Genomic DNA, 27,659 nt, shown 5'->3' on the forward strand with positions numbered 1-27,659 from the left:
AAGGCATACACTAAATTGTTACAAAAGACTTAATCAGTGGGTACGACATAGTCTTAAACCACGCACCCCGGGTAAATAAAAGATCAGATATTTGGAAAGTAATCAGCCCGACCTGCCTGTAATCAATCACACCTTGATTGTGGGCATGGCGAATTCTGACAGAGTGTGAGGCTTGCTCACCAGGAAAGTCTTCTACCCACTTGCATATCTGATTGCTGAGCAAAGGTGAAGCAGAAATTGGAGATAAACTCTTTGTAGATAGTTAAAGAATGACTTTGAGACATTGATTTGTCTCATCCATTGAATAGACATTTGATTCAGGATTTCTACAAAGAAATTCAAATAATGTTTGGAGGTCACAAAAACTGAAGTTGCCAGAAAAGCTCAGCAGGTCTGGCAGCATCTGTGAAGAAAAATCAGAGTTAACGTTTCTGATCCAGTGGCCCTTCTTCAGAACGGTTCTCCAGTTCTGAGGAAGGGTCACCGGACCCGAAATGTTAACTCTGATTGTTTTCACAGATGCTGCCAGACCTGCTGAGCTTTTCCAGCAACTTCTGATTTGTTCCTCATGTACAACATCTGCAGTTCTTTCGGTCTTTATTTAGTGTTTTGAGGTCACTGCACCATACAGCATGTCTTACTTTGGGTCCCTAGTGGTGTCAGAATGATTCCCAAACTAAGTGTTAATGGTAAATTAATTCATAATCTATACAAATTATCTTGTTAGCAACAGATGCAAATGATTAACTGTTCATTATAAAGAAAAGCACACATTTACAGCAAGGCTCTTTTAATGTTGTATTCCCCTTCGATTTTTAACCAAACTACAGTACATACTTAAAATAAGGCATGACACAATTTGTAAATTCCAAAATTTATAAACTATCCTAAATTCCTGAACAGAAAACACTGTGTGTAAGTGTGTTTTTATTAAATTAGAATACAATGGATCACACCCCATCAGTCCAAAGGCAAATACAGGTACTTCTGCGCTTCCACAATGTAAATATCCTGGACTGCCTAAGCATGCAAAAAAAACCCTGTTCTAACTTGTTGGACTAGTTTATAGCAGTGAATGTTTCCCTGTCGATGAAGCAACTCTTTAATAGCAGAAACAATGTTTTACTGGCACAACACAAAATTTTACCATAAAAGGCTAGGGATGGACAAGATAATGACATTTATAAAATATAAGAATAGAAAATTTATACAGTGATAAAAGATTAGGAACAGAAATTGTTGAGCAATACAAATGAAAGATTAAAATTATGTGCTGTGTACACTTCAGCATTCTTCAGTTAGCCAGGGCACCATGGGTGAAGAGAGACTCTGGTAGTTCCCATCATGCACTCTGGTCACGTATTCTCCCTCACACATACACACAAGAGTGTAGGTATTAACACACATCTCTGTGACCGTTTTATTTATAACTTGCCAATAAAATAGCTTGAGAGAACAGCTTTTCTTTTAAGAAACAAAATAAAAATTAAAAAAAAGTGGAACCAGCTTAAATTATAATTTTAAAAAATTTTTTTTTTAACCAAAGCATGCCAAATTATTCTTTGCACAAACTCTGGCAATGAAGATTTATCTGTTTTCATTGTAAAATACAGGAACTTCATAAGCGTCATCAGCAACAAAAACATATAATTTGTACTTGTATGATCTACATAAAACATATTTACAATGGGTATTTGGCATATGCGTAATCATCTAAACTATCAGCTTTTTGTTCTGAAGTGTAAATGCATTCCAATTAGTTTACATAATTGGGAAAATTCTTTTCAAAACCGGTGCTAATCCATAGTATCATATATTTAGTTTTCTTTTGAATCTTAATCTCTCTTTGTGTGTGTGTTTTCCATTTTGGTTCACTTGTGCTGATCTTTTCAGAATCACCAAAATAACATCAGTGGAGAATCTTTCTGCAAGCATTTTAGATGAACCATTCCTTTTTACTCTCATCAATGGTTTCTGTGAAGTTGGGATCATTGTTCATTATAGCTGCATCAGCATTCTCGGCAGATTCAGCCCCCTTGGCCTCATTGGTGTGGTAGGTTCCTTTGTGGCGGAACATATAACGGATCAAAAAGACTAACGTACAAAGGATGGTGAAGATTACAACTGCGATAACACCTAACAAAGAGAAAAAAGATTATTTAGTCAGGAGCTAAAACAGTAATTATGATTGTCAAAATTATTTTTGCTTGGAGATTTATACTTTCCCCATTCTTTTCTGAATACATTGACTGTGAAAAGTTTGCTTTCATATGCATTCTTTGTCTTTCAGTATCCTCATCCAAGAGTACTAGCTTAAAGGATTCACTGGTTATGGGGAAAAGGCAGGAAAACAGCGATGAGGATTATCAGATCAACTGTGATCTCATTGAATGGCAGAGCTGAATGGTTTACTTCTGCTCTTATGTCTTATGTTTTAATTTGTGCATGAACCCAGGCAGCAAATGTCGTCAGATTGTTTACTGAGTCTGTATAAGGTGGCAGGTTGCTTTAATGCAATGTCTTCCCTTGCAATAGAAATTAACCACAGAGATAATAGGAACTGCAGATGCTGGAGAATCCGAGGTAACAAAGTGTAGAGCTGGGTGAACACAGCAGGCCAAGCAACATCTTAGGAGCAGAAAAGCTGACGTTTCGGGTCTAGGCCCTAAATGTCAGCTTTTCTGCTCCTGAGTTGCTGCTTGGCCTGCTGTGTTCATCCAGCTCTACACTTTTGTTATCTTAGAAATTAGCCACATGTAGCTAAATGAGCAACTAGGTTGAACTAATTGCATTTTTGCTAAGCAAACAAAAACAATTGATCTTAACACTTTATTTACATGTCTGTGTTTGTTGGTATAATGCCAGAACTAAAAGCAGAGTGAGTGGCATTTATTCATCATTGAGTATGCTTCCTTGATTACTGCCTAACTTCTAAAATCATGTTTAACATAGGAAAGTCATCGAATGGCAATTGTACGGAGAGGGACCTGTTATTGTGGTCAGCTCACTGAAACAGAATAACTGCTTCAGGTTTGCATAAAAAAGGAAATCCAAGCCACTCCAACAACTTTACTGTGTCCAATACAGAATGACAGAATTTCAAACTTTGGTGAAAGAGTGAATCTGCAGAATTTCCATTGATTGATGATCAATGTTTGTTCAGTAAATACACAGGGGAAGCACATTTAGTGATCCTGACTTGTCACTTTGACCACCTGAAGATATTTTGCTGTATTTTCTGCTTAAGACTGATGGTGGTGCTCTTTCATTGCTGAATTAATGCAACTGGAGAAAAATATGCATATAAGCTTGCACATAATAATGCTGTGCAGAGATACCAGGTTTTGTATCACAGATCATTGAAGTGAAACAATATTTAATTTTAATTTCCAATTCAAATTTCAATAAAGGAAGTTGTACTAAATCTTTATTAGTAAATGAATAAACATTTCAGCAACAAAATGGTGTGATTAACATGCCAAGAGTTGCATGGTTTACAGGCACTTCAGACGTGCTACATTAATAATAAAACATTTTATAGGTTTTTTGAAGTAGTTTTCTGTGTTGTAAATATCTTCAAAGCTTTATATTTGTCTATTAAGTGCCCTGATGCATGATCGTTGCATGAAGAATGTGCAATAAATAAACGTTTACATGGCCATCGTTGGAAATATTGTCAATGTGTTAAAATTAGTTTAGCTTGAAGTAACACACACAGGTTTGATTTTCATGATACTTCAGATTCCTGTTCAGTTTGAAACTTAGCTGCAACTAATTTATTAGCCCATATTTTACACTTTAATATACCCGCTAATTAAGTTTATTGGGCCTCTTGTTTTCAAAGGAAACCAATTTGTGAATGCCTACTGCATGCAAAGCAATTATAAGATTTCAGAAACTGATGAAAATAAAAGGACAAATACTAATACTTATGAAACCTCTGGGAGTAGGATAGAGGTAACAGGAATGGGTATGAGCCACAATAGGGAGGGAGGGAGGAGCTAGAACAGAACAGAATTAATAGAATAAAAGAACACATGGCAGTGATGGTCTTTGACCTGGAAGCAGCAATGTAAGGAACATTCATAATTACTTTACAATATGTGGGGACCTGTAACTGTTTTGTTAAGAAAAAGTTTTAAAAGGATTTCTTAGACTCTTTGAGTTCAAACGTAGATGGATCAGTTATAATTCTTCAATAAGAAATTTTGGTTGATGAAATCTGACAGCCCTTGACTTCGAAGCAATACAAATTGGATTTTAAAATATGGGGTCCACACGGTTGAAAGGTAAAAAGAATAAAAGGCCGCGCATGAAGAAGGTTCTAGAAATAACAGGGAAGATCAGAGGCTGAGGTGCGACCTTATAGAGGTTTATAAAATAAAGAGGAGCATAAATAGGGTGAAAAGGCAACGGTTTTCCCCAAGGTGGGACAGTCCAAAACTAGAGGCCATAGGTTTAAGGTGAGAGGGGAAGGGTTTAAAAGGAACCTAAGGGGCGACTTTTTCATGCAGAGGGTGGTGTGTGTAGAGAATGAGCTGCCAGAGGAAGTGGTGGAGGCTGGTACAATTACAACATTTAAAAGGCATCTGGATGAGCATATGAACAGGAAGGATTTAGAGGGATATGGGCCAAATGTTGGCAAATGGGACTCGATTTATTTTGGATATCGGGTTGGCATGGATGAGTTGGATCAAAGGGTCTGTTTCCATGTTCTACCTCTCTACGACTCTAGGACAGAACCCTGTTTATATGGAAGCTGCTGGCTGCAAAGAGTTACCTAAGACTTTCAAGAGGTAGTTAGTGAAAGTTAGGGGTAGTTAGCACTAGATGGGAAATTTCTCAGCTTGGTATCTTGCCTTGGGACAAAGTGCCTTCAACAGTGCAATTTTTGACCCAGGGATGCAGAGCTGTAGTGAGGTCCAGCATCCTGGACACAGATCGGAGATGGACATAATGACTAATGTACTAAGGCAGGCTGCTTAATTGCCCTATTTCAATTCTCTGAGGCTTTGTCCTAGCTGTGTTGTTAACATTAGGCTCTCGAACCTTCACCCTTCTTACTATCTCAACTTAGCCTCTCATACCACATCCATGGATCTAATGCTAAGCCATACCTCTCCAAATACCTAACTTGTTTCTCAGACCCTCCAGGCAAGCTTATAGCACACATTGTGAGGATTGGCTGAGAGCTCAGATTTCTCTTAGAATGTTGAGATGGGTGAATACTGCACAGGAAACATTGCTTTGTTGACAGTTAGATACACTTTGTCAACGGCTCAAATTTTACTTATACAAGATAAGGAGACTGTTGAATGCTTACAGAGTCTGCTATTGATTAAATGTCTGGTTGCTTGACAGTTTTATAGTATTGAAGGACCGCTTTTTTCAAAAGAATGCAAGTTATGATTGGTTACTTCTTAAGCTTTTCCACAATGGCAATGTTACTTTTTTGTTACTGTTTACAGACAGAGAGTATATTGGATGAGTGGGCATGCAAATCCTATGGTTCGGCATGAAGGGTATTAGGACCCATTGGATATGAATGAGGGGGCATAGGTTGGCACGGGGGATATGAGGTTCGATGGTGGAGGTAATTTGCCTGCGGTATAAGAATAGGACTTTTTGAAGATATGTTTAAACAAGCTTCTTCACGCGGAATGTCATTCAGAAAACTCTGAGGAGCTGTGAACCATAAGCTGAGAAGCTGGTCTGACTTGTGAAAATTGCATGGAGCTAGGAGATCTCAGTTGCACAATGTTGTTGCCCAGGTTGAGGGCTCAGGCTCATTGCTCATGCCCTTGTCTTGTCCCAGTGAAATTTTGGAACTCAGGGAAAGCAGGTGGAGATCTTGGAATCGGGACCCATACCTCATCATTTGTATTATTTGTATTTCATGTGCAGTATTTGGCTCATACTGACTGTGATTTGCATGTTAATTTATGTTCAATTTACTCTGACTGATTTGTGTTAAAGCTGAAGTTATAAAACGTGATACCTCATTTGGTTATTTCTAAATTTCTGGGGTTCTTTGGTAAATTTGGCTTTTTGGGTATTGTGGGGATCATAGCAATGTCAAATTAACTTGAAAACATCTGCAAAGAAAGAAACCAAAGCAGATCTCATGGAGTATACCAAGTGTTGAACATAACACATCTAAATGAACCTGAAAACTAGGTTTGGATCCAAGTGAAGAGATACTCAGCTGATCAACAATGCCACAAGTTCTTCTCAGCTACAGGTGTCTAACATGAAGATGGTATGGAGCTAGAGGAATACAGCAGGTCAGGCAGCATCAGAGGAGTAGGAAGACTGATGTTTCGGGTCAGGAGCCTTCTTCAGAAATGGGGAGGGGAAGGGAGCACTGAAATAATTAGAGGGAGGAGGGATGGGGCTGGGAGAAAGTTGGTGGGGTGGTGACTGATGAGTGCAGGTGGGGGGTGGTGGGGATTGGTCGGTGGGAAGTGTGGGACAGGAAGTGTCACTTCTGCTGGCAATGCCACTTCCATTGCTAATGCCAACAACATCACTGCCATCGACAATGTCATTTCCATCTATGTTACCATCATTGTACACACACTCACTCCCGAGACCGTCTCCACCCCAACTCCCATCCCCAGCTCTACACCTAACCCTAGCCCCAAGCCCTCACAGGTTTTCACCATACCCCAGATCTCCCCCTCACTGAAGATGTATGGTCAGTCTTCACCTGTGAGTCCTTCACATTGAAGGACTCACCTTCAATTCCCTGCTCCCACACATCAATGAGTGCTGTTCACTCCTGGATGCCAAACTCTTCTTCCATTGTCCTCGCCTCCATGCCTATTTCTTTAACGATGAATCTGACCTACCCTTCACTGACCTCTTCTCCCACCTCCATCAAACCTCATCCTCCTGGAAACCCCCCTAAAGCCTTCTACCCTCCCTCGACCTCTTCATCTCCAACTGCAATCATGACATTGATTGCCTGAACCTCTCCACCCCTCTCACTCACTCCAACCTCTCCCCCACAGAATGCACAGCCCTCTGCTCCCTCCACCTCCTCCCCAACCTCACCATTAAACCCACTGATAAGGGAGGCGCAGCTGTGGTATGGGGCACTGATGCCTACATTGCTGAGGCCAGGCTCCAACTCTTCGACACCTCCTCCTACTGTACCCTCGATCATGACCTCACCCCTGACCACCAAACTATCATTTCTCAAACCATTCATAACCTCAGATGACCTCCCAGCCACAACCTCCAACCGCATCGTTCTCCAACCCCACACTATCCGTTTCTATCACCTCACGCATCATCATCCGCCATTTCTGCTACTATAATCCGACTCCACAACCAAAGAGATATTTCCCTCCCCACCCCTATCTGCCTTTCATAGGGACCGCTCACTCCACTACCCAATATTCCCAAATCCACAAACCTGGCTGCCCTGGCTGACCCATTGTCTCTCCCTTCTCCTGCCCCACTGAACTCATCTCTGCTTACCTTGACCCTTGCACCCGCCCTCTCCCTTCTCCAGACATTCAGGATCTCCTAATCTACATTTAGGACACTAGCATGCCCTCCACCTCCTTCAAGGCATTCAGTTCCGTGGCCCTCAACACATCACCTCATTATGGACGTCCAGTCCCTATACACCTGCATTCGCCGCGCAGATGGCCTAAAAGCCCTCCACTTCTTCCTCTTCCGCAGGCCCGACCAGTCCCCCTCTACCAACACCCTCATCCGCCAACAGAACTTGTCCTTACCCTGAACAACTTTTACTTTAATTCCCCCCAATTTCTACAGACCAAAGTGGGGGACCATAGGCACCCGTATGGGTCAGAGCTATGCCTGCCTCTTTGTAGGAAAAGTCCTGCAGCTATACTGGCACCATCCCTTCCCTTTTCCTCTGCTACACTGATGACTGTATAGGTGCTGCCTCATGCTCCAAAGTGGAGCCTGAGCAATTCATCTCACAGCTTTCAACCCAAACTCAAATTCACCTGGACCATCTGGGCATCTTCCTTCCCCCTACCTGGGCCGCTCCGTCTCTATCTCCGGTAACCATCTCAGCATTGACATCTATTTCAAACCCATCAACTTCCATAGCTCTTCCAGCAGCCCTCATGCAAGGATGCAATCTCCGACTCCCAATTTCTCCACTTCTGCTGCATCTACTCCCAAGGTGAAGCATTTCACTCCTGGGCATCCCAGATATCTTCCTGTTTCAAGGACCGAAACGTTCCTTCTCGGTTGATCAAAAATGCCCTCAACCACATCTCTTGTGTTTCCTGTACTTCTGCCCTCAAAGCCCCTCCCCCCAACAACCTCAGGAAATTAAAGACAGAGTTCCCCGGTCCTCACATACCACCCCACCAACCTCCGTATCCAAGGCATCACTCTCCACCACTTCCGCTACCTACAATCTGACCCCACGATCAAAGAGCTATTTCCCTCCCCACCCCTATCTGCCTTCCATAGGGACCGCTCACTCCACTACTCCCTCGTCCACTCCACACTCTCCACTAACCCCACCACATCCGGCACCTTTCTGTACAACCACAGGAGGTGCTATGCCTGCCCTTATACCTCCTCCCTCCCCTTCATCCAAGGGCCAAAACAAACTTTCTAAATCTAACAGGATTCATCTGTACATCCTCTAACCTGGTCTACTGTATCCGTTGCTCCCAGTATGGTGTCCTCTACATCGACGAGACCAAGTGCAGACTTGGGGACTGATTCAGGGAGCATCTGCGCTCTGCATACTATATTCAACAATGCCTTCCATTCAGTAACCATTTGAACTCCCCCTCTCACTCCTGTGATGACATGTCCATCCTGGGCCTCCTCCCAGTGCCACAATGATGCTAACCACAAACTGGAAGAGCAATACCTCATATTCCACCTCAGAAGCCCAGAGCCCAATAGCCTGAACTTAGATTTCACTAGTTTTTAAATCACCCCACCCCCAGCCTCATCCCACGTCCGACCATCCCTCTCATCCCCACCTCCTTGACCTGACACACCTGTCCATTTTCTCCCCCACCTATCTGCCCCACCCTTCCCATTCACTGCTTCCCACTACTCCCTACTTGTATCCACCATCCGACCTACTTTTTCCCTGCTCCTTGACCTATTAATTTTCCTGCTCCTCTGATGCTGCTTGACCTGCTGTGCTCCTCCAGCTCCACACTGTGTTGACTCTGACTCCAGCATCTGCAGTTCATGCTATCTTTAAGATGAAGCTATTTTGCACGTTTCTCAGCCTAATTCATAAAGGGGGAACCTCCTAGTTCCACTTGTTTATTTTATTGTTCGTGATTATCTGATTTCAAACTGTGACACTTACCCCCAATAATTGCTGAATTTCGATTCACTCCATCTGTGACTGTACTCTCTTCGTTGTATGGAAATTCTGCACTTGCTGAAAATGAAAAAAAAAACTTGCTATCGGCTGCTAATAAATAACCTTTGGCTCAAAAAATTGGACTTTGTTAAAGGAAGACAGTCTTAAGGAAATGGTAAATTCAATGAATTTAAAGAGCTTCTGCAGGCATATTCTGAATTTTAAAAGCAAGAGATTACTTCTTCATAGAAAAAACCTAACAAGAAAGGGATGGTGTCAATTAGTATTTTCAACAAATAGTACTAATGGCAGGAATGTCTACTGCTGTTCACTTCAGTAGATGTCATCCACACACAAGAGTTCCTAAATATGATTTTTTAAATTCATTCACTAGCTATGCCAGCAATTTCTGCCCATCCTTGATTGCTCTGGTGAGCTGCCTTCTTGAACCACCGCAGTCCTTGTGCTATTAGGATCGGAGATCTAGGAAAATTGAACCAGTGACGAAGAATGCATAGTGATATATTTCCAAGTCAGGATGGTGTGTGGTTTGCATGTAGTGGTGTTCCCATGCACCTGCTTCCCCTAACCTTATGAATGGTCGAGGTCATAGGTTTGGAAGCTACTTTTGGAAGAGTGTTGGTGAGTTTCTGCAGTGCATCTTGTAAATGGTACACACTGTTGTGACTGTGTGTAAGTGGTGAAGGGAATGGATGGATGGCAAGAAATGGACTGCTTTATTTTGGATGCTGTTGAGCTTTTTGAGTGTTGTTAGAGCTGCACTTATCCAGACCAGTGAAATGTATTCCATCACTTTCCTGACTTGTGCCTTTTAAACAGGCACAGGGGAGACTTTCACCTGCTGTAGTAACAACAATATTTTTATGGTTAGTCTGGTGAAGTTTCTGGTCAATGGCAATCCCCAGGCAGAGGAATTCAGTGATGGTAATGCATTCAACATCAAATAGGGAGTTCAAAAGAATCTTCTTTACCAACAGAGTCATCAGGATATGGTAATTTGCTATCGCAAGGAACGGTTGAGCAAATAGTACATACAGAGTAAATCTCCTGTATTTGCACAATGATGAATTGCATATTTTCCATCTGTGTCATGAAATAAGAAACAATAAAATTCAACATCTTCAGGCAAACATCACGTACCCACAACTTTGAACCTTTTTTTTAAAATGAGGTCCACGCTTGCAAACTTCATCATTCATGGGGGTTCTCAGAAACAGAACCCTCTTGGATACGAAGGAATGACTACAGTACTTAAGAGAAAGCATGGCAAGTATATGAAGGAACAATGACTGTAGGTTTGATTGGAGCATGATGTAAGTAAGATTTGATTACTTTTTACTAAAAATTGCATCATTCTCAGACTAATTTTACTGAATTAGCTAACAGGACTAAAGGAAGTTATCTTGGAGGAAACTTAGCAATGGCTGCCTAATAGCAGCTATTTCATAAATTGTTATAATGAATTAGGTAAAACTGCATCGGATGGTTTCAAGATAATAAACATCGATTAATTTTAATTTAAAGCTTTGAATTAATCAACAGTTATTTTAAAACACTTGGCTAAGTTAAATCTCCTTAAAAAGACTCTTTTAAAGAAATAAATTAAGCTGCAATTTTGGAAAACCATAAATTTATGTTCTGTTTAGTAAATTACATGCACCCTAACAGAGCATGGCTATATCAGGATTAAAAGATATGCATGCTAGTAACCATAGCAATGTAATTGAATACTAGTGAAGAAACAGATAATTCACTAAGACTTAAATTTCATTTATACATATATTTGAATGATTAACCACTATCATTAGTTCTATTTATAAGGACTGACTTCAAACATACAGGTTCATATAGATATGTTTTTGTAACATATTTTATGTTAACGATAAAAATGTAATCTAAATGCATACTTTAAACTAGAATTCAAAAACAAAAATTTGTGGCTACATAAAATGGCTGCAAAGAATACATTTAAATCAGATTAAAGCTCAGAAACTGAAGTTCAAACAAATTACATAAAAATGTACTTAGGAAACCCATTGACCATTGTTCTTTTATCAAGATTCAAAACACACAAAGTCCAAGGCTAATTAAGGTAGAAAATGTCAGCAAATTAGTAGGTGACAGGACCCAATTACCACATGGAGAGAAAAGATCTCAAAACTTCCTTAGGGGTTAAAAATTCCACTTTGAGAAAAATCGCTTGATAGCTGTATCCTGACTGAAGGATAACAGTCCAAGCATGGCATAGATTCCAGACAATGCTATGCGACATCATGACTGTGCTTTTCAGTCACTCTCCATGTAATGAAGTCAGTGTAGTCTGTTGGTTATGTCTGTGTAATGTACTGTAACATTAGTAAGCAAAGAACCCATACTATGTAAGTAAGTTTGTGATATTGTAGCTATTAGTATTAGTACTATAGTACTATAGTACGATATTTGTACGATATTAGTACGATAACTAAACCTCAAGATAGACCCAAAATATTAATTCTGCTTTCTCTCCACAGATGCTACCAGACCTATTCAGCTTCTCTAGCACTTTCTGTTTGAGTTTCAGATTTCCGCAGCATCCGTAGTTTTTTTTCAGGGAGTACACTACCTGTTCTTGGAAACAAAAGCAAACACAAGAGACTGTTCCTGATGCAATTTATCAAAATAAGCTGTTTGACTTGTCCAAACAAATCAGCGCCAATGCGCTTCTAGTAGATAATACATCTTATAATACAAAATTATTTTTCTACATTAAAAAGGCCTACCTATGCATGTCCAAAATCTGGGTATTTCCATCATCTTCTTTTTTTCTAAAGTAGTATGAAAATTAGAAAAAAATACTAAAAGAAATGTTCAGCAAGGCCACCTATGTGTGGAACTATCGGAGATGGAGATATACTACTAACCCAGTATTTTGCATCAGTGTTCACTGTGGAGCAGGGAATGGAAGGTAGAAGACTTGGGGAAATAAATAGTGACATCTTGACAAATGTCCATAATACAGAGGAGGAGGTGTTGGATGTCTTAAAACACATAAATCCATGAGTCCTGACTCTGTGTACTGTAGAACTCTGTGGGAAGTTAGTGAAGTGATTGCTGGATCCCTTGCTGAGATATTTGTATCATCGTGTATCATCAGGTGAGGTGCTGGAAGACTGGAGGTTGGCTAATGTGGTGCCACAATTTAAGAAAGGTGGTTAGGAGAAGCCAGGGAACTATGGACCAGTGAGCCTGACATCAGTGGTGGGCAAGCTATTGGAGGGGATCCTGAGGGACAGGATTTACATGTCTTTGGAAAGGCAAGAACTGATTAGGTATAATCAACATGGCTTTGTGCATTGGAAATTTTGTCTCACTAACGTGATTGAGTTTTGTGAAAAAAGCAATGAAGAGGATTGATGAGGGCAGAGCAGTGGACACGTTCTATATGGCGTTCAGTAAAGCAGGAGCACTAGCCTGCTAGCTACAAGGAAAACTGGCTCACAGGTAGAAGACACAGGCTGGTGGTAGAGGGTTGCTTCTCAGACTGGAGGCCTATGACCAGTGGTGTGCCACAGACATTGATGCTGGGTCCAATGCTTTTTGTCATTTATATGAATGATTTGCATGTAAACATAGAAGTTAGTAGGTTAGTCTGGTTAGTATGCTTGTAGATGACATCAAAATTGGAGGTATGTTTGTCTTTATTGGTCAGTGCAGAGTATAGGATTTGGGAGGTCATGTTGCAGCTGTACAGGACATTGATTCTTCTACCTTTTTCCCAAAATCCACAAACAGGATTGCCCAAATGGAACAACTGTTTCAGCCTGAGCCTACCCCATGGAATTTATCTTTTCCTACATTTCCAACTAACTTTCTCTCCCATGTCAAGTCCCTTCTCACTTACATCTATGATTCTTCCGATGCTTTATGTCAGTTTCAGCATTTCTACTGTGTCACCAGCCACCTTCTCTTTGCCATGGACTTGCAATCCCTTTACACGTGCATTCCCCCCATCATGATGGTTTTAGGATTATCCAATTCTTCCTAGAAAGAAGGCTTGACTGTCCCTATCCATCATTTCCTACCTCTGCCTGGCCATGTTGTTTAAACAACTTCTCCTTTAACTCCCCTTCACTTCCTTCAGATCAAAGGGATGGCGAATGGGTACCCACATGGGCTCCAGTAATATCTGTCTGTTTGTGGGGTACACAAAAAATTCCTTATTCTAATCTTACTCGGGGCCCTCCCACAACTCTTTCTCCAGTACATTGATGACATCATCGACATTGTTTCTCCCTCGCATTCGGAATTGGAAAAGTTTAAAGAGTTTGCTTCCAAATTCCACTCTGCCCTCACCTTCACTTGCTCCATCTCTGACACCTCCCTTCCCTTCTTCGACCTCACCATTTCATTTTCTGGAGATAGACTGAACCTCAATATCCATTATAAACTCACTGATTCCCACAGTTACCTGAGCTATACATCCTCATACCTTGCTTCTTGTAAACTCTCCATTTCATTCTTCCAGTTTCACTGTCTCTGTTACATCTGTTCTGATGATGCCCTTCCACAGGAGAATCATATTGGGCTTGAAACCTGAGCTCTATTTCTCTCTTCATGAATGCCGCCAGACCTGCTGAGTTTCTCCAGCATTTTGTGTTTGATGCAGATGTTCACCATTTCAGTATTTTACTTTCAGTTAAGTGGATATTTAAACACTGCTGCTTGTTTTTGGCAGAAGTGCTGGACATACACTTTTAGGAAGCAAACTGACGTCGAAACTCAACATCAGATTTTATTCTGTTTATTTATCAGGCAAGAAAGAAGAAGTCAGCTGTGTGGGGCAAGAATGCTCAGCTTCTTGTGCCACTTTGACCATTCAAATAGATCTTGGTATTTCCCCTGTGTTATCTCATAACTTGGTTATGGAAGAGTTAACTTTTGAGCGTGCAAGACTTCCCATAGGTGATCTGCAAATACTGCCAACTGAAATACGGTAACATTTTAATTTTACTATTAGTGCATGCATGAGGGAACCAGGCCATTATTCCTCGAGGAATAGAATGACCTTGCCTAACTACCTTTGTGCAGAACAAATTATGGAAGCAAATAAAACAGAAAAAAATAATTTTATCCACGAGAAAGGTTTTATTGCTTCTCATACCTCCTGTACTGCCAGTCTGACTCCATAATCTTGATTTATGAGGAAAAACCAAAGAATTCATATGAGTTTAAAACAGCACTCATTCCATTAAAAAAAATCCAACACAGCAGTAATTGCATAACTGCTAAATTCATTGTTAAGTGCATTGTATTTGGTAACTAAATTTGCGCTCAATTACATGCATCAATACTAAAAAAGCACAGAGATCTAATCAAAATAATTTCAACAATAATGAAAATTAACTCCTAGGCTAAGTTATCTGATTGAAATATTTGTTAAAATGACAGGAGGCTAGCTGCATGCAAAATGAAACTAAATGAACCATTTCCAGCAGTTGAAATTCTGTCTACAAGACATCGATTATGCTAATGCAGCATAAACATATTAAAGTAACATGGAATCCACTGAACATGCATAGCCTTTATTCTGAATTCTTCCTTATAATTTATTTTCCACTCAGGATGATGGTGATGCTATTGCAACACTTTTTAGTACCCATTCTAAGTTATCTTTGAGGCATTATTTTACACACCACTGCCAGCTGGGCCTGCCTGCTGCCTTTGTCAACCTGTCTCCAATATTACAGAGGGGGTGGGCATTGCCACAGTGGATTACTGGAGGTGTTGGATAGCTTGCCCACTTTTGAGCCTATTGAGGCCCTTATTGGCCATTTATGCCTCATTCAGTTCCTGCCACTGCATTACCTGCAGCGATGGACTGGGGGAGCTGGAATTGGAATTGGACAAGTTGAGCTGGAGGAGTGGGGGAATCCTCCTTTGGGAGCCTCCTCTGCCCATTGGAATTACAACTCCTTGTCATCACACTGCTCTTTTCCCCAACCTGTCCTAGTCTCTGGTACATGGCTACTCCCCCTACCCAATCCTCCCTTCTCCTTCAATAGTGTGCTCTCAGCCAGGCCTTTGCAATAGTGCAGATGTACCTCCAGTCCTTTGCCTCCATAGTCTTTTGTCTTTCAGGAATTGGCTGTAGTTGCAGCAGTGGCCACCAAACAGGCCCGGGGCTTTAGGGGTTGCTGAATGGCCGGCAGTTCTGTAAGGCAGTAGTTTATCTCCAGATGGTGGCAAAGATCCCAAACCTGAACCAGTTAATACCCCACTGAGCATAAGATGTTTGCAAACAGCCATTTTTCATGGGTGAATGCCAAACGGCCGTGAATTTTGGGGGGAGGTGCTTGGAAAAACCCAACCTGAAGAATAAATCATGTTGAGCGATTGAAATTATCCATAGACCAGAGTGGAGAGGGGTGGCAGCTTCTTTTTAAGAAAGAGTGATTAGTAAACTAATTGTGTTTATACTGGAGTCAGGAAATGTTTATGTATAATAAAAAGGAGAATACTCTCTCAACCTGAGTCCACAAATTGCGTGTTTTATTGAAGTGAATTCAGAACATGCTCTTTGGGCCTGTATCCTGAATATTATGCTAACATACTCTTATTTTCAGTGAATTGCCTCTGAGATTGCTCAGTGAAAGTCAGCAGAAGGAGTCTCTGTTAGTTGTGTCTTTGTGTCAACTAATTGCCAGTTCCTCCTGTGTTCTGGCACACATATATTTCAGTTTTACTGGCTGTCTGTGGAGAGGAGATATAGTGTATGGGCAGCAATCTCTGGAGCCCACATCACTTTCAGATCTAAGGCTGAAAATAGTAATGGAGCAGGCAGCCACGATCTTAAAATTCAATTCTGCTATTCTATAATATCCGATTAGATTGCACGTATGAACTGGTGAAATTTATGTGGAATTGACAGAAGATCAGATTTATGGCATTATCATATAATTACATCTCATTTGCACACCATTACTTCAAACTGCAAAGGAGCTTCCCTTTGGATGTTTCAGTTGAAAATGTGGCAAGCACTAATTATGCAAAAATACATTGGGGCAACTCGAGGCATGGTTAAATGATTACAAACTTGGCACTTGTAAGCACATCTTTTGGATTCATGGGAAAATGAGTAATTTACCATGCCTGAGTCGCTATTACATGTGTGCACCTCGCAAAACAAAGTAATTTGCATTTTCTTCAGTCCTGGCAACACGATTTAGGTAACAAACTGGATAGTGAATCAGAAAATCTCAATTATCGACTTTTCCTCCAGTGAAGCAATATGCATCATATTGAGTTGAAATCAATCAATAGAACTTTCAAAACAATAAGCCAGCACCCTTCAAGTCAATGATCTTTCTTACAACCCTTCTTAATGATTAATCTTAACTGCTGTTCAGTTTTTTCTCATTTGTACAGGATTTCTCTTTATCTTTTCGTGTTCTCTATTACCTGGAAAGGAAGGAGACTTGGCAGAATTTCAGATGACAAACATCACAAATTTTTATGAGCTGACAGTGGATGGATTTTTCAGTGCGAATTAGACTAAATAGGGGGAAATTGATCTCTTAAGTGTTCACTTTTAGGTCATGTGTGATTCCACAACTGAAGATGGTATCTGAGGCGTAAGTGCACACTTCCAATGGTGTTTGGGCAGATGTCTGCTTAATATAGCGACTTGTATTCACAGCTAACAGCAACAAACAAAATGCCAAATTATCTTTTTGAACATCACGCTCCAGTCTACATCATCTTTCTGTCAGCACAAAATTAAAACACATTTGAAATGCAGACCCCAATCCAAATTTCTAAATTTAATTATGGCATAATAAAAATGAAAATAAATGAATGTCCCTTCTGTATTTCCTTGCTGCCCTTCTCCTCTATGACTTTAGTTCTCTGAGTGTCCTAACAAAGGTCTTCTGCCAGTGGCAGCAGCATGTGTGATACAAAGCTGTTGACATCCAATCAAGAATTCTACAGATGACCACAAACAATTCTGGACCTAGAAGGATTGGTTTCACATTGTACCACTTCAGTCAAACCTATCTGGCTAACAGACAACGTTAACAGCAGTGGTCTAATGAACGTTGTTATAAAGATAGAGGTAAGCAATTTTTTTCTGCATAAAGCCACTGCCATTCACAACAGATCATTACATTACAAATTATAAATCTTACTGCTCAGTTGGAGGAAAGAGAAGAAACTGTGAATCGTTGGAGGCTCATTGAATCGTGGCAGCTACGGCACAATGGCAGGTTTGAGTTTCCATTGTTGCACTCATACCTTTCATGCAAACTCTGCCATCTCTCAAGTGAATATAATCTTAACCGATCCAGATTTTTGTTTTGTCAGTCCTGGCAGTAATCAGTCTGGTAAACCTTTGTTGCACCTCCTCTAGAGCTAGAACATCCTTCCTCAGGTAAGAAGACCAAAACTGCCTGCAACATTCTAGGTATGGTCTCACCAAGACCCTATACAATTTCAACAAGACATCCTCTGCACTTGCACTCGAATCCTCTCACTATGAAGACCAACGTACCATTTGCCTTCTTTACGGTTTGCTAGTATACAAGGACACCCAATTCTCATTACACTTCCTCCATTTCCAATCTAGCATCAATCTGCCTTCCCATCTTTTCTACCAAAAAGAGGATAACCTCACATTTGTCTACATTATTCTTCATCTGCCATGCATTTGCCCACAATTGGTCCAAATCGCACTGAAGCATATCTGCGTCTTCCTCACAGTTCATTCTACTACACAGCTTTTTTGTTATCTGCAAACTTAGAGATATTACAGTCAGCTACCCCAACTTAATCATTAATATATATTGTAAAAGTAGGGATCCAAGCATAGATCCTTGCAGTACCCTACTAGTCACTAGCTTCCACTCAGAAAGAGACTTATTTTTCCTTAGTGATAGCAAGAACTGTAGATGCTGGAGTCAGAGATAATAAAGAGCAGAGCTGGAGGAGCACAGCAGGCCAAGCAGCATTAGAGGGGCAGGAAAGTTGATGTTTTGGGTCAGGACCCTTCTTCAGAAACGTCAATTTTCCCGCTCCTCCGATGCTGCCTGGCCTGCTGTGTTCATCCAGCTCCACACTGTGTTCTCTAAATTATCCTTAGTCTTTGTCTCCTGTCTGCCAACTAGTTTTCTATCCATGTCAGAACACTAGCCCCAATCTAATGTGCTTTAGTTTTACATTTTAATGTCTTATGTGGGATCTGAATGAATGCTTTCTGAAAATCCAAGTAACACCTATGTACTGGCTCCTCCTTGTCAAGACTACTAGTTACATCCTTGAGAAATTCCAGTAAATTAATCAAGCGTAATTTCCCTTTCATAAATCCATGCTGACACTGTCCAATCCTGTCAAAGTTTTCCAAATGTTGTCATTAAACCTTTACAATGGATACTGGCATTTTCCCAGTACTGATGTCAAGCTAACCAGTCTATAATTCTGTTTTCTCTGTACCTCTGTTACATTATGTTACATCCTACAATCCATAGGAACTTTTGTAGAATATATAGAATCTTGGAAGCTGACCACCAATGCATCCATTATTCCTAGAGCCACTTCCTTAAGAACACTGTATCAAGTATGCAATGTTATCAGGCCCTGGGGATTTATCAGTCTTTAATCCCATCAATTTTTCTGAACTATTTCCCTACTAATACTGATTTCCTTCTGCTCTACCCTCTTAGTAGACCTTGTGTTCTCTAAACATTTTGGGACATTACTTGCGTCATCCTCTGTGAAAACAGAACCAAAGTATGTATCTAATTTGGCTGCCAATTCTTTATCCTCCATTATAACTTGCTCTGTTTCTGACTGTAAAGGACGTGTTTTTTGTTTTCACTAATCTTATTGTCTTCACAAACTGACAGAAGATTTTGCTGTGATTTGTATGTTCCTTAGAAGCTTACTCTTCTACCCTCTTCACACTTTCCTCATCAATCTTTTTGTTTTCCTTTGCTGAAAGCTAAACTGTGTCTTGATATTTGCTGCTTTTTAGGCCAATTTTTGCGCCTTTTCCTTGAAACTCATGGACGGGCTACTTTGCCTATTTTGCTTTTGTGCTAGAGGCTTGAGACTATGAGTCATTATTCAAAAACCACAGTTGATGGGAAATATCATTCTTGCATCCGGTCTGCCCCACCACTGGACCATACTCCTCCTGGTACTGTGGTAACAAGGCCAAGCAGCATCAGAGGAGCAGGAAGGCTGATGTTTTGGGCCTAGACTCTTCTTCAGAAAGGTCTAGGCCTGAAACATCAGCCTTCTGCTCCTCAGATGCTGCTTGGCCTGCTGTTTCATCCAGCTCTACACCTTGTTGTCTCAGATTCTCCAGCATCTACAGTTCTGACTATCTCCTCCTATTACTGACCCTTTCACAGGATCTTTTAAGGTGGCTGTCTATGATTTTGTTTATTTCAAACATAGGATACAGTAACTGACTGCTGTGAAAAAAAGGCACAGGATCCCACCTCTCAATCTCGGTTGTTGGATGTCAGTTATTTCAACTCCAGGGCATCTTTGTAGGAGATCAAGAATTTATCAATCTAAGATGCATAGATGCATATATCCATGATAGTATCACTAAGAGTGACCACCGCAGAGTCCTTGTCGAGATAATGACCCTCTTTCACACTTGGAATACCCTCCACTGTGTTAGATGAGACTATCACTGTGCTAAATGGGACAGATTTCAAATAGATCCAGCAACTCAAAGCTGAGCATCCATGAGGTGCTGTGGGCCATCAACAACAGCAGAATTGAACTCCATCATAATCTGCAACCATATGGCCTGGCCAAGCATTACCATCAAGCCAGGGGATCAACCTTGGTTCAATGGAGAGTACAGTGGGGCATGCCATCAAAAGTACCAGGCAAACCTGAAAATGAGGTGTTAACCTGGTGAAGCTACCCGAGAGGACTACTTGCACGTCAAACAGCATAACCAACAAGTGACAGAGAGAGTTACGCAATCCCAGAACCAACAGATCAAATCTAATCTCTACAGTTTTTTCACATCCAGTCTTGAATGCTGGTGAACCATTAAACAACTCACTGGAGCAAGCTCTACAAATATCCCTGACATCCATGGTGGAAGAACCCAACGCACCAGTGCAAAAGATAAGGCTGAAGCATTCACAGCCGGAAGTGCCGAGTAAATGCTCCATCTCAGCCTCCTCCAATGGTCTTCAGTATCACAAATGCCAGTCTTCAGCCAATTAGATTTACTCCACTTGGTATCAAGAAATGGTTGGAAGCACTGCATACTGCAGTTCCTAAGGGCCCTGATAATATTCCAGCAATAGCATTGACGATTTGTGTTCCAGAATGTGCGGCTCCCCTAGTCAAGCTCTTCTTGTACTGTTACAACACTGGCATTTGCCTCACAATGTGGCAAATGACCAACTATGTCCTGTCCACAAAATAGCAGGACAAGTCCAAAGCAGCCAATTACCGCCCCGTCATTCTACTCTTGATCATCAGTAAAGTGGTAGAAGGTGTCATCAACAGTGCTATCAAGCAGCACCTGCTCAGCAATAACCAATGATGTCCAGTTTCAATTCTGCCAGCACAACTCAGTTCCTGATCTCATTACAGCCTTGGTTCAAACGTGGACAAAAGAGCTGAATTTCAGTGGTGACAGCCCTTGGCATCAAGGCTGTATTCAATCAAGAGTGGCCTCAAGGACCCATAGCAAAACTGGAATCAATGGGCATTGGGGAAAACCTCTCCGCTTATTGGAATTATACCTGTCACATTGGAACATGATTGCGGTTGTTAGGGGTCAGTCATCTTGGCTCCAGGACATCTCTACACAAGTTCTTCTGGGTAGTTTCCTAGGCCCAACCATCTTCTGCTGCTTCATCAAGGGCTTTCCCTCCATCAAAAAGTCTGAAGTGAGGATGTTCACCAATGATAGCCTAATGTTCAGCTTTATTTGTGACTCCTCAGATACTGAAGCAGTCCATGTTTAAATGCAACAAGAATTAGACAATATCCAGGCTTGGGCTGACTAATGGCAATTAACATTTGTACCACATAAATTCCAGACCCTGACCATCTCCAATAAGAGACTATCTAATCACTGCTCCTTGACATTCAATAGCATTACTATCAATGAATTCCCACTATCAACATGCTAGGAGATACCATTGATGAAAAACTCACTTGAGCCTATGACATGAACACAATGGCTATAAGGGCAGGTCAGAGGCTAGGAATACTGCAGCAAGTAACTTACCTCCCGTGTACCCAAAGTCTGTCCATTATTTGCAAGGTGCAAGTCAGGAGTGTGATGGAATACATCCACTTGTCTGGATAAGCGCAGTTCCAAAATCACTCAGAAAGTTTGACAACACCCAAGACAAAGCCGCTGCCTAATTGGCATCACATCCACATGCATCAACTCCTTCCATCACTGGCTTTCAGTCGCAGTAGTGTATACCAGCTATTCCGAGATATACTTCAGAAATTCACCGAAGATCTTTAGATAGCTGTTTCCAAAACCATGACTGCTTCCATCGAGAAGGACAAGGGAAGCAGATATATTGGAGCACCATGACCTTCAATTTCCCCTCTAAGCCACTCACTATCCTGACTTGGAAACATATTGTTGTTCCCTTGCAGTTGCTGGTTCAAAATCCTGGAATTCCCTCCTTCAGGACACATGGATCCACCTACAGACTGCAGCAGTTCAAGAGGACATCTCACCACCATCTTCGCAAGGGCAACTAGGAGTGGGCAATACATGGTGGCAAGCCTGCAATGCCCATGTGCCATGAATGAATAAAACAATCCAAATTAGAACCATCTGTCACCCTAGTTCTTCAATTGACTTTAGGATAAGGTCACCAATATTATGGAGATCTTCAGCTGATAGCTATAACATCATGAATTGTGTACATTAATTGGACAATATATTCCCTTAAAGACAAGGTGCTTATTTTCAAGTTCCGGGTCATTGTTATACATCTCCTGCTAACTTGGTAAGTTTAGAATTCATGGAAATTAGGGTCATTCCGAATACAAATTTGCTGAGCTGTAGATGGGCAGGTGGTTTGTGTTCAGGGGTCTAATAATGCCTTTAAGATGTTACAATGCTTATTACAAGTTGTTTGGGTGATAGATGAGTAATGATTTTTTAAAATGCTGCTAACATTTGACATGGGAAATAGGGTAACGGCCATATATACCACACTATAGAAAAACCATACTTAAATCCTGTAAAGAGTCAAAGCAAATTTGCAAATATCAGTGTTGTTACTGCAAAATGAAGCTTGGAAATTTAATTTTAAATAGATAAAAAATAGTGACTGACCAAATATTTAAAGCAATGACTGCTACTATTCTATGAATACTGATGAATACTGAGAACTATATACATCTGAGTCATGTCAGTAATCTCACATGCTGAATGCTGTTCAAGATTGGTGCCAAATTAATAAATATACCCTGTTATGAATTTAATTTACATGGTGTGTGGGGAGCAACTTATTACAATTTAACAATAGAATTTCAACTATGCAGCTTTCCAACAAATGCACAGAAAACTTGGTGGACTTATAATGGATGAGCAATCTTTGATCTCAATTTTTCTCACTGTCCAGGCAATAAAATCAAACTTATTCTTCAAATATTAGAAGATTAGCATTAAACATAAAAGTGAAATAATAAACAGTTTTTATTTTAGATACTACTATATCATACCTGAGCCAAAATGCCATGGATCTGTTGCAGCTGGCATTGGTGAAATGGTTAAAGGGGATGCTCCACAATTTGATTCAACAAATTCTCCTTGGACACTGACTAGTGAAGAGGCGCTGGGTCTCAGTGCAGCCTTGAGTGGTGCAATATCATTGAACTGAACTCGTGACAGACAGCCGACAAAGCCTGGAGTATTGTACTTCTGTACCTCCTGGTCAATGTTTCCAATTTCTGGAATGATCACAAAAGATAGTTAAAATAAGCATTGAGTATCAGATTCATTCTGAAAATGGGCACTGTACTGTAGTGAGATAACAAGGTGTAGAGCTGGATGAATGCAGCAAGCTAGGTAAGTCTGATTTTCTGAAGAAGGGTCCAGACCCAAAACATCAGTTTTCCTGCTTCTCCGATGCTGCCTGGCCTGTTGTGTTCATCCAGCTCTACACCTTGTTATCTCAGACTCTGGAATCAGCAGTTCCTACTATCACTGTATTGTAATGGGTTATTTTACATGTTGGGGATGTTTGCAAATTGATAAGCATTCATCTAATAAGTATTCATTTGGTGATGCTGAAAAGGAGAAGTTGCAATCTGCATTCTAATATAACAATTACAGCACCTATTTCCATTCTTACAATAAAGGCCCAATCATTCAGCTCTCTTTGGGTTATACCAGCAACCATCCAAAATTCAGGGGTGCAGAGGTGGGAAGTTCTCTGGATTCACTTGCCCCTATACAGTAAAGGAAAATGTTTAAGAGTTATGTCCTCAAAAGTTGTAAACTCTGCATTCACCTCACTGCCACAGGACAGCAAGAGGAGAAATAGGAAGATTTAGATTATCAATGCATGGTGCACAAGGGAGTGCTTTATTGGGATTGGTTATGGATAGATGAAGAAATTATTTCTTCAGCCACATCATGTTCCTAAAATATCTTCTTTGACCTTATTAGTTATTAGCGAATGGAATCTAAAAATGGTCAGCTAATCCAAATTCTAACTATTCAAAATGATGGATTACACCTTACTAAGACAAGGTTAATGTCCTCTCAGGAAAGTTCATTGGTGTGGAGACAGTAACAGCTTAAGATGCTGGAAGCTAGAGTCAATAAATGTGGAGTTGGTAAAGCACAGCTGGTTGGACAACGACTGAGGAGTGGGAAAGTCAATGTTTTGGGCTGAAACCCTTCGTCAGGACTCATTGGTGAGGTTGAGGTGACTCTAAACTAAATTGGCAGGAGCATAGTCATCTGTATATAGAAGCAGAAATGAGGAATAAGAGGTGCACAAAGAAGTGGGAGTGTTGGACAACAGTTGATATGGAAATAGTACTATATTAGGCAGGAGCATTCTTGGGTAGTTACTGAAACTGTTCTTGGGGGTGCTACATATGCTAATAGACGAGTGTGCAGGGCAAGCTCAAAGATTCCAGAGGTTCTCTAATGACCTCAGAATATGCTGCTCACAAAAGTCACCATATATGGGTCAAAGATATATCCAAGGAACACTTGGATATATCTTTGACCCCAACACTGCAGGTATTCTCAGCTTCCTTATTTCCACTAGACTTTTGATGAACAACCAGGAACGTCGAGCTGTGAAAAATTGATTAATTGTAGATGGGGACAGCTAAATGTCTCCATGATAGAGGGTGCCTGACCTATGCAAATAAAGTGATAAAATTCTGTTCAGACCCCTCAGCAAGATGTTTACCTCAGTTCCTATGTTAATTAGACATGAAGCTTCTGCCTTTCCAAATTTTATACTCACTGTAGGGTAAGTCTGCAAATTTCTTTCAATACACTTACATTTCTGTTAAAAAAAGGAGACTTGAAATTATACACAATATTCCTGAATCACCTCATGAGCACTCTGCTCAACTGTGGCAAAGCATTATTATATTTACATTCCATTCCACTTGCAATAAGCCACTTGACACATTTTGCCAAACTGAAAATGACCCATTCGTATCAGTGATAATGGGAACTGCAGATGCTGGAGAATCCAAGATAATAAAATGTGAGGCTGGATGAACACAGCAGGCCAAGCAGCATCTCAGGAGCACAAAAGGTGACGTTTCGGGCCTAGACCCTTCATCAGAGAGGGGGATGGGGTGAGGGTTCTGGAATAAATAGGGAGAGAGGGGGAGGCGGACCGAAGATGGAGAGAAAAGAAGATAGGTGGAGAGGAAAGTATAGGTGGGGAGGTGGGGAGGGGATAGGTCAGTCCAGGGAAGACGGACAGGTCAAGGAGGTGGGATGAAGTTAGGAGGTAGGAGATGGAGGTGTGGCTTGGGGTGGGAGGAAGGGATGGGTGAGAGGAAGAACAGGTTAGGGAGGCAGAGACAGGCTGGACTGGTTTTGGGATGCAGTGGGTGGAGGGGAAGAGCTGGGCTGGTTGTGTGGTGCAGTGGGGGGAGGGGACGAACTAGAATACACCTCCTCCCACCCACCCTCCTGCAAAAATTTCATCCCCTATTCCCAATTCCTCTGCTTCCGTCGCATCTGCTCCCATGATGAGGCATTCCACTCCCGCACATCCCAGATACCCAAGACCGTGTCTCCTGCATTTCCCGCCACACATCCCTCACACCCCGCCCCTGCCACAACCACCCAAAGAGGATACCCCTCGTTCTCACACACCACCCCACCAACCTCCGGATACAACGCATCATCCTCCGACACTTCCGCCATCTACAATCCGACCCCACCACCCAAGACATTTTTCCATCCCCACCCTTGTCTGCTTTCCGGAGAGACCACTCTCTCTGTGACTCCCTTGTTCGCTCCACACTGCCCTCCAACCCCACCACACCCGGCACCTTCCCCTGCAACCGCAGGAAATGCTACACTTGCCCCCACACCTCCTCCCTCACCCCTATCCCAGGCCCCAAGATGACTTTCCATATTAAGCAGAGGTTCACCTGCACATCTGCCAATGTGGTATACTGTATACATTGTACCCGGTATGGCTCCCTCTACATTGGAGAAACCAAGCGGAGGCTTGGGGACCGCTTTGCAGGACACCTCCACTCAGTTCACAATAAACAACTGCACCTCCCAGTCGCAAACCATTTCCACTCCCGCTCCCATTCTTTAGATGATATGTCCATCATGGGTCTCCTGCAGTGCCACAATGATGCCACCCGAAGGTTGCAGGAACAGCAACTCATATTCCGCTTGGGAACCCTGCAGCCCAATGGTATCAATGTGGACTTCACCAGCTTCAAAATCTCCCCTTCCCCCACCGCATCCCAAAGCCAGCCCAGTTCGTCCCCTCCCCCCACTGCACCACACAACCAGCCCAGCTCTTCCCCTCCACCCACTGCATCCCAAAACCAGTCCAGCCTGTCTCTGCCCCCCTAACCTGTTCTTCCTCTCACTCATCCCTTCCTCCCACCACAAGCCGCACCTCCATCTCCTACCTACTAACCTCATCCCACCTCCTTGACCTGTCTGTCTTCCCTGGACTGATGTATCCCCTCCCTACCTCCCCACCTATACTCTCCTCTCCACCTATCTTCTTTTCTCTCCATCTTCGGTCCGCCTCCCCCTCTCCCGATCTTTATTCCAGAACCCTCACCCCATCCCCCTCTGTGATGAAGGGTCTAGGCCCGGAACGTCAGCTTTTGTGCTCCTGAGATGCTGCTAGGCCTGCTGTGTTCATCCAGCCTCACATTTTATTACCATGACCCATTCGTACCTCCTTTCCATTTCCAATTAGGTAGCCAATCCTCAACTCATACTAACATGTTGTCTTCCAGCTATTTTTTTTTAACATTGCAGCCTTCGATAGAATTTTTTTATATAAAGGAAGAAGGATAAAATGAACTATTTTTTTACTTTGTCAGAAAACACCAATAAATTTGTCAAACATGATTTCTCTTTCATGAAATCATCATTGAGACTTTCTAAGTGCCCCTCTGTAACCCCCATTTTAATAGCTTCCTGTATTTTCCCTTTGACAGATATGAAGGTAATTAGCCAATTGTTTCCTACTTCAAGTCTCTTTCTTGAATGATGAACCATGTTTGTTATTTTCCAAACTGATGGGAGCTTAACCCCAATTATGACTGACAGTGTTCAAATCCCTACATGAGGCTGACTTTAGTTATCTTTTGTTTTCTGTTTAAACTGTGTATGATATTATATAACGTAGAACTGCAATTTATATTACATCGGTGTCGTACTTTAATTCAAATGATAACTTGATTCTTTAAAAATTTATTGAAAGCCATTACTGGAAACTATGGTACTATTGCTTAAAGGGTAAATAAACAACCAACTAACCGTACCCATTTAATGCATGTTGTTGATATCAAGATTATGTAAGTCAAGTTTCAAGTTTCAGAGGTCAAATTAAATCTGATGAGTCTATTATTTCTCATTACCATTTAACTAGAATTAATAGAATGAAGCAGCTTGTTTCATTTCATTTCTCTGTTATTTCCTGTAAAGAATGAGCACATTGGTGACTGCATAATGGATTAAATTTGGCCAAGCATATTTCATGTAACAGTTCAACTACAATGCTTAAAACTTCTAAATTCATGTTTTATGATTGAAATAATTTTCTTCAGCTTGTAGAATTGTTAGTCTGTT

General features: G+C 41.3%; 1 protein-coding gene across 4 annotated transcripts in view; it reads right to left on the reverse strand.

The window, feature by feature from the left end:
- Positions 1 to 773: 773 nt before the first annotated feature.
- The window catches only part of LOC125465171 (contactin-associated protein-like 2), a 1,711,179-nt gene continuing 1,684,293 nt past the window's right edge, over positions 774 to 27,659 (reverse strand). For 2 of the 4 annotated variants that reach the window (XM_048558386.2, XM_059638055.1), the window contains exons 22-24: positions 23,063 to 23,290; positions 9,332 to 9,406; positions 774 to 2,136 (exon numbers count right to left, since the gene is read on the reverse strand). In XM_048558386.2, coding sequence (XP_048414343.1) covers positions 1,937 to 2,136; positions 9,332 to 9,406; positions 23,063 to 23,290 — 503 coding nt within the window. In that variant the 3' untranslated portion in view covers positions 774 to 1,936. Of the gene's footprint in view, positions 2,137 to 9,331; positions 9,407 to 14,489; positions 14,519 to 23,062; positions 23,291 to 27,659 lie in introns of all 4 variants that reach the window. The other 2 variants (XM_048558405.2, XM_048558395.2) reach the window with 2 other exon arrangements.

This window comes from Stegostoma tigrinum, chromosome 2 (genome assembly GCF_030684315.1).
Source record: "Stegostoma tigrinum isolate sSteTig4 chromosome 2, sSteTig4.hap1, whole genome shotgun sequence".
NCBI classification, from domain to species: domain Eukaryota; kingdom Metazoa; phylum Chordata; class Chondrichthyes; order Orectolobiformes; family Stegostomatidae; genus Stegostoma; species Stegostoma tigrinum.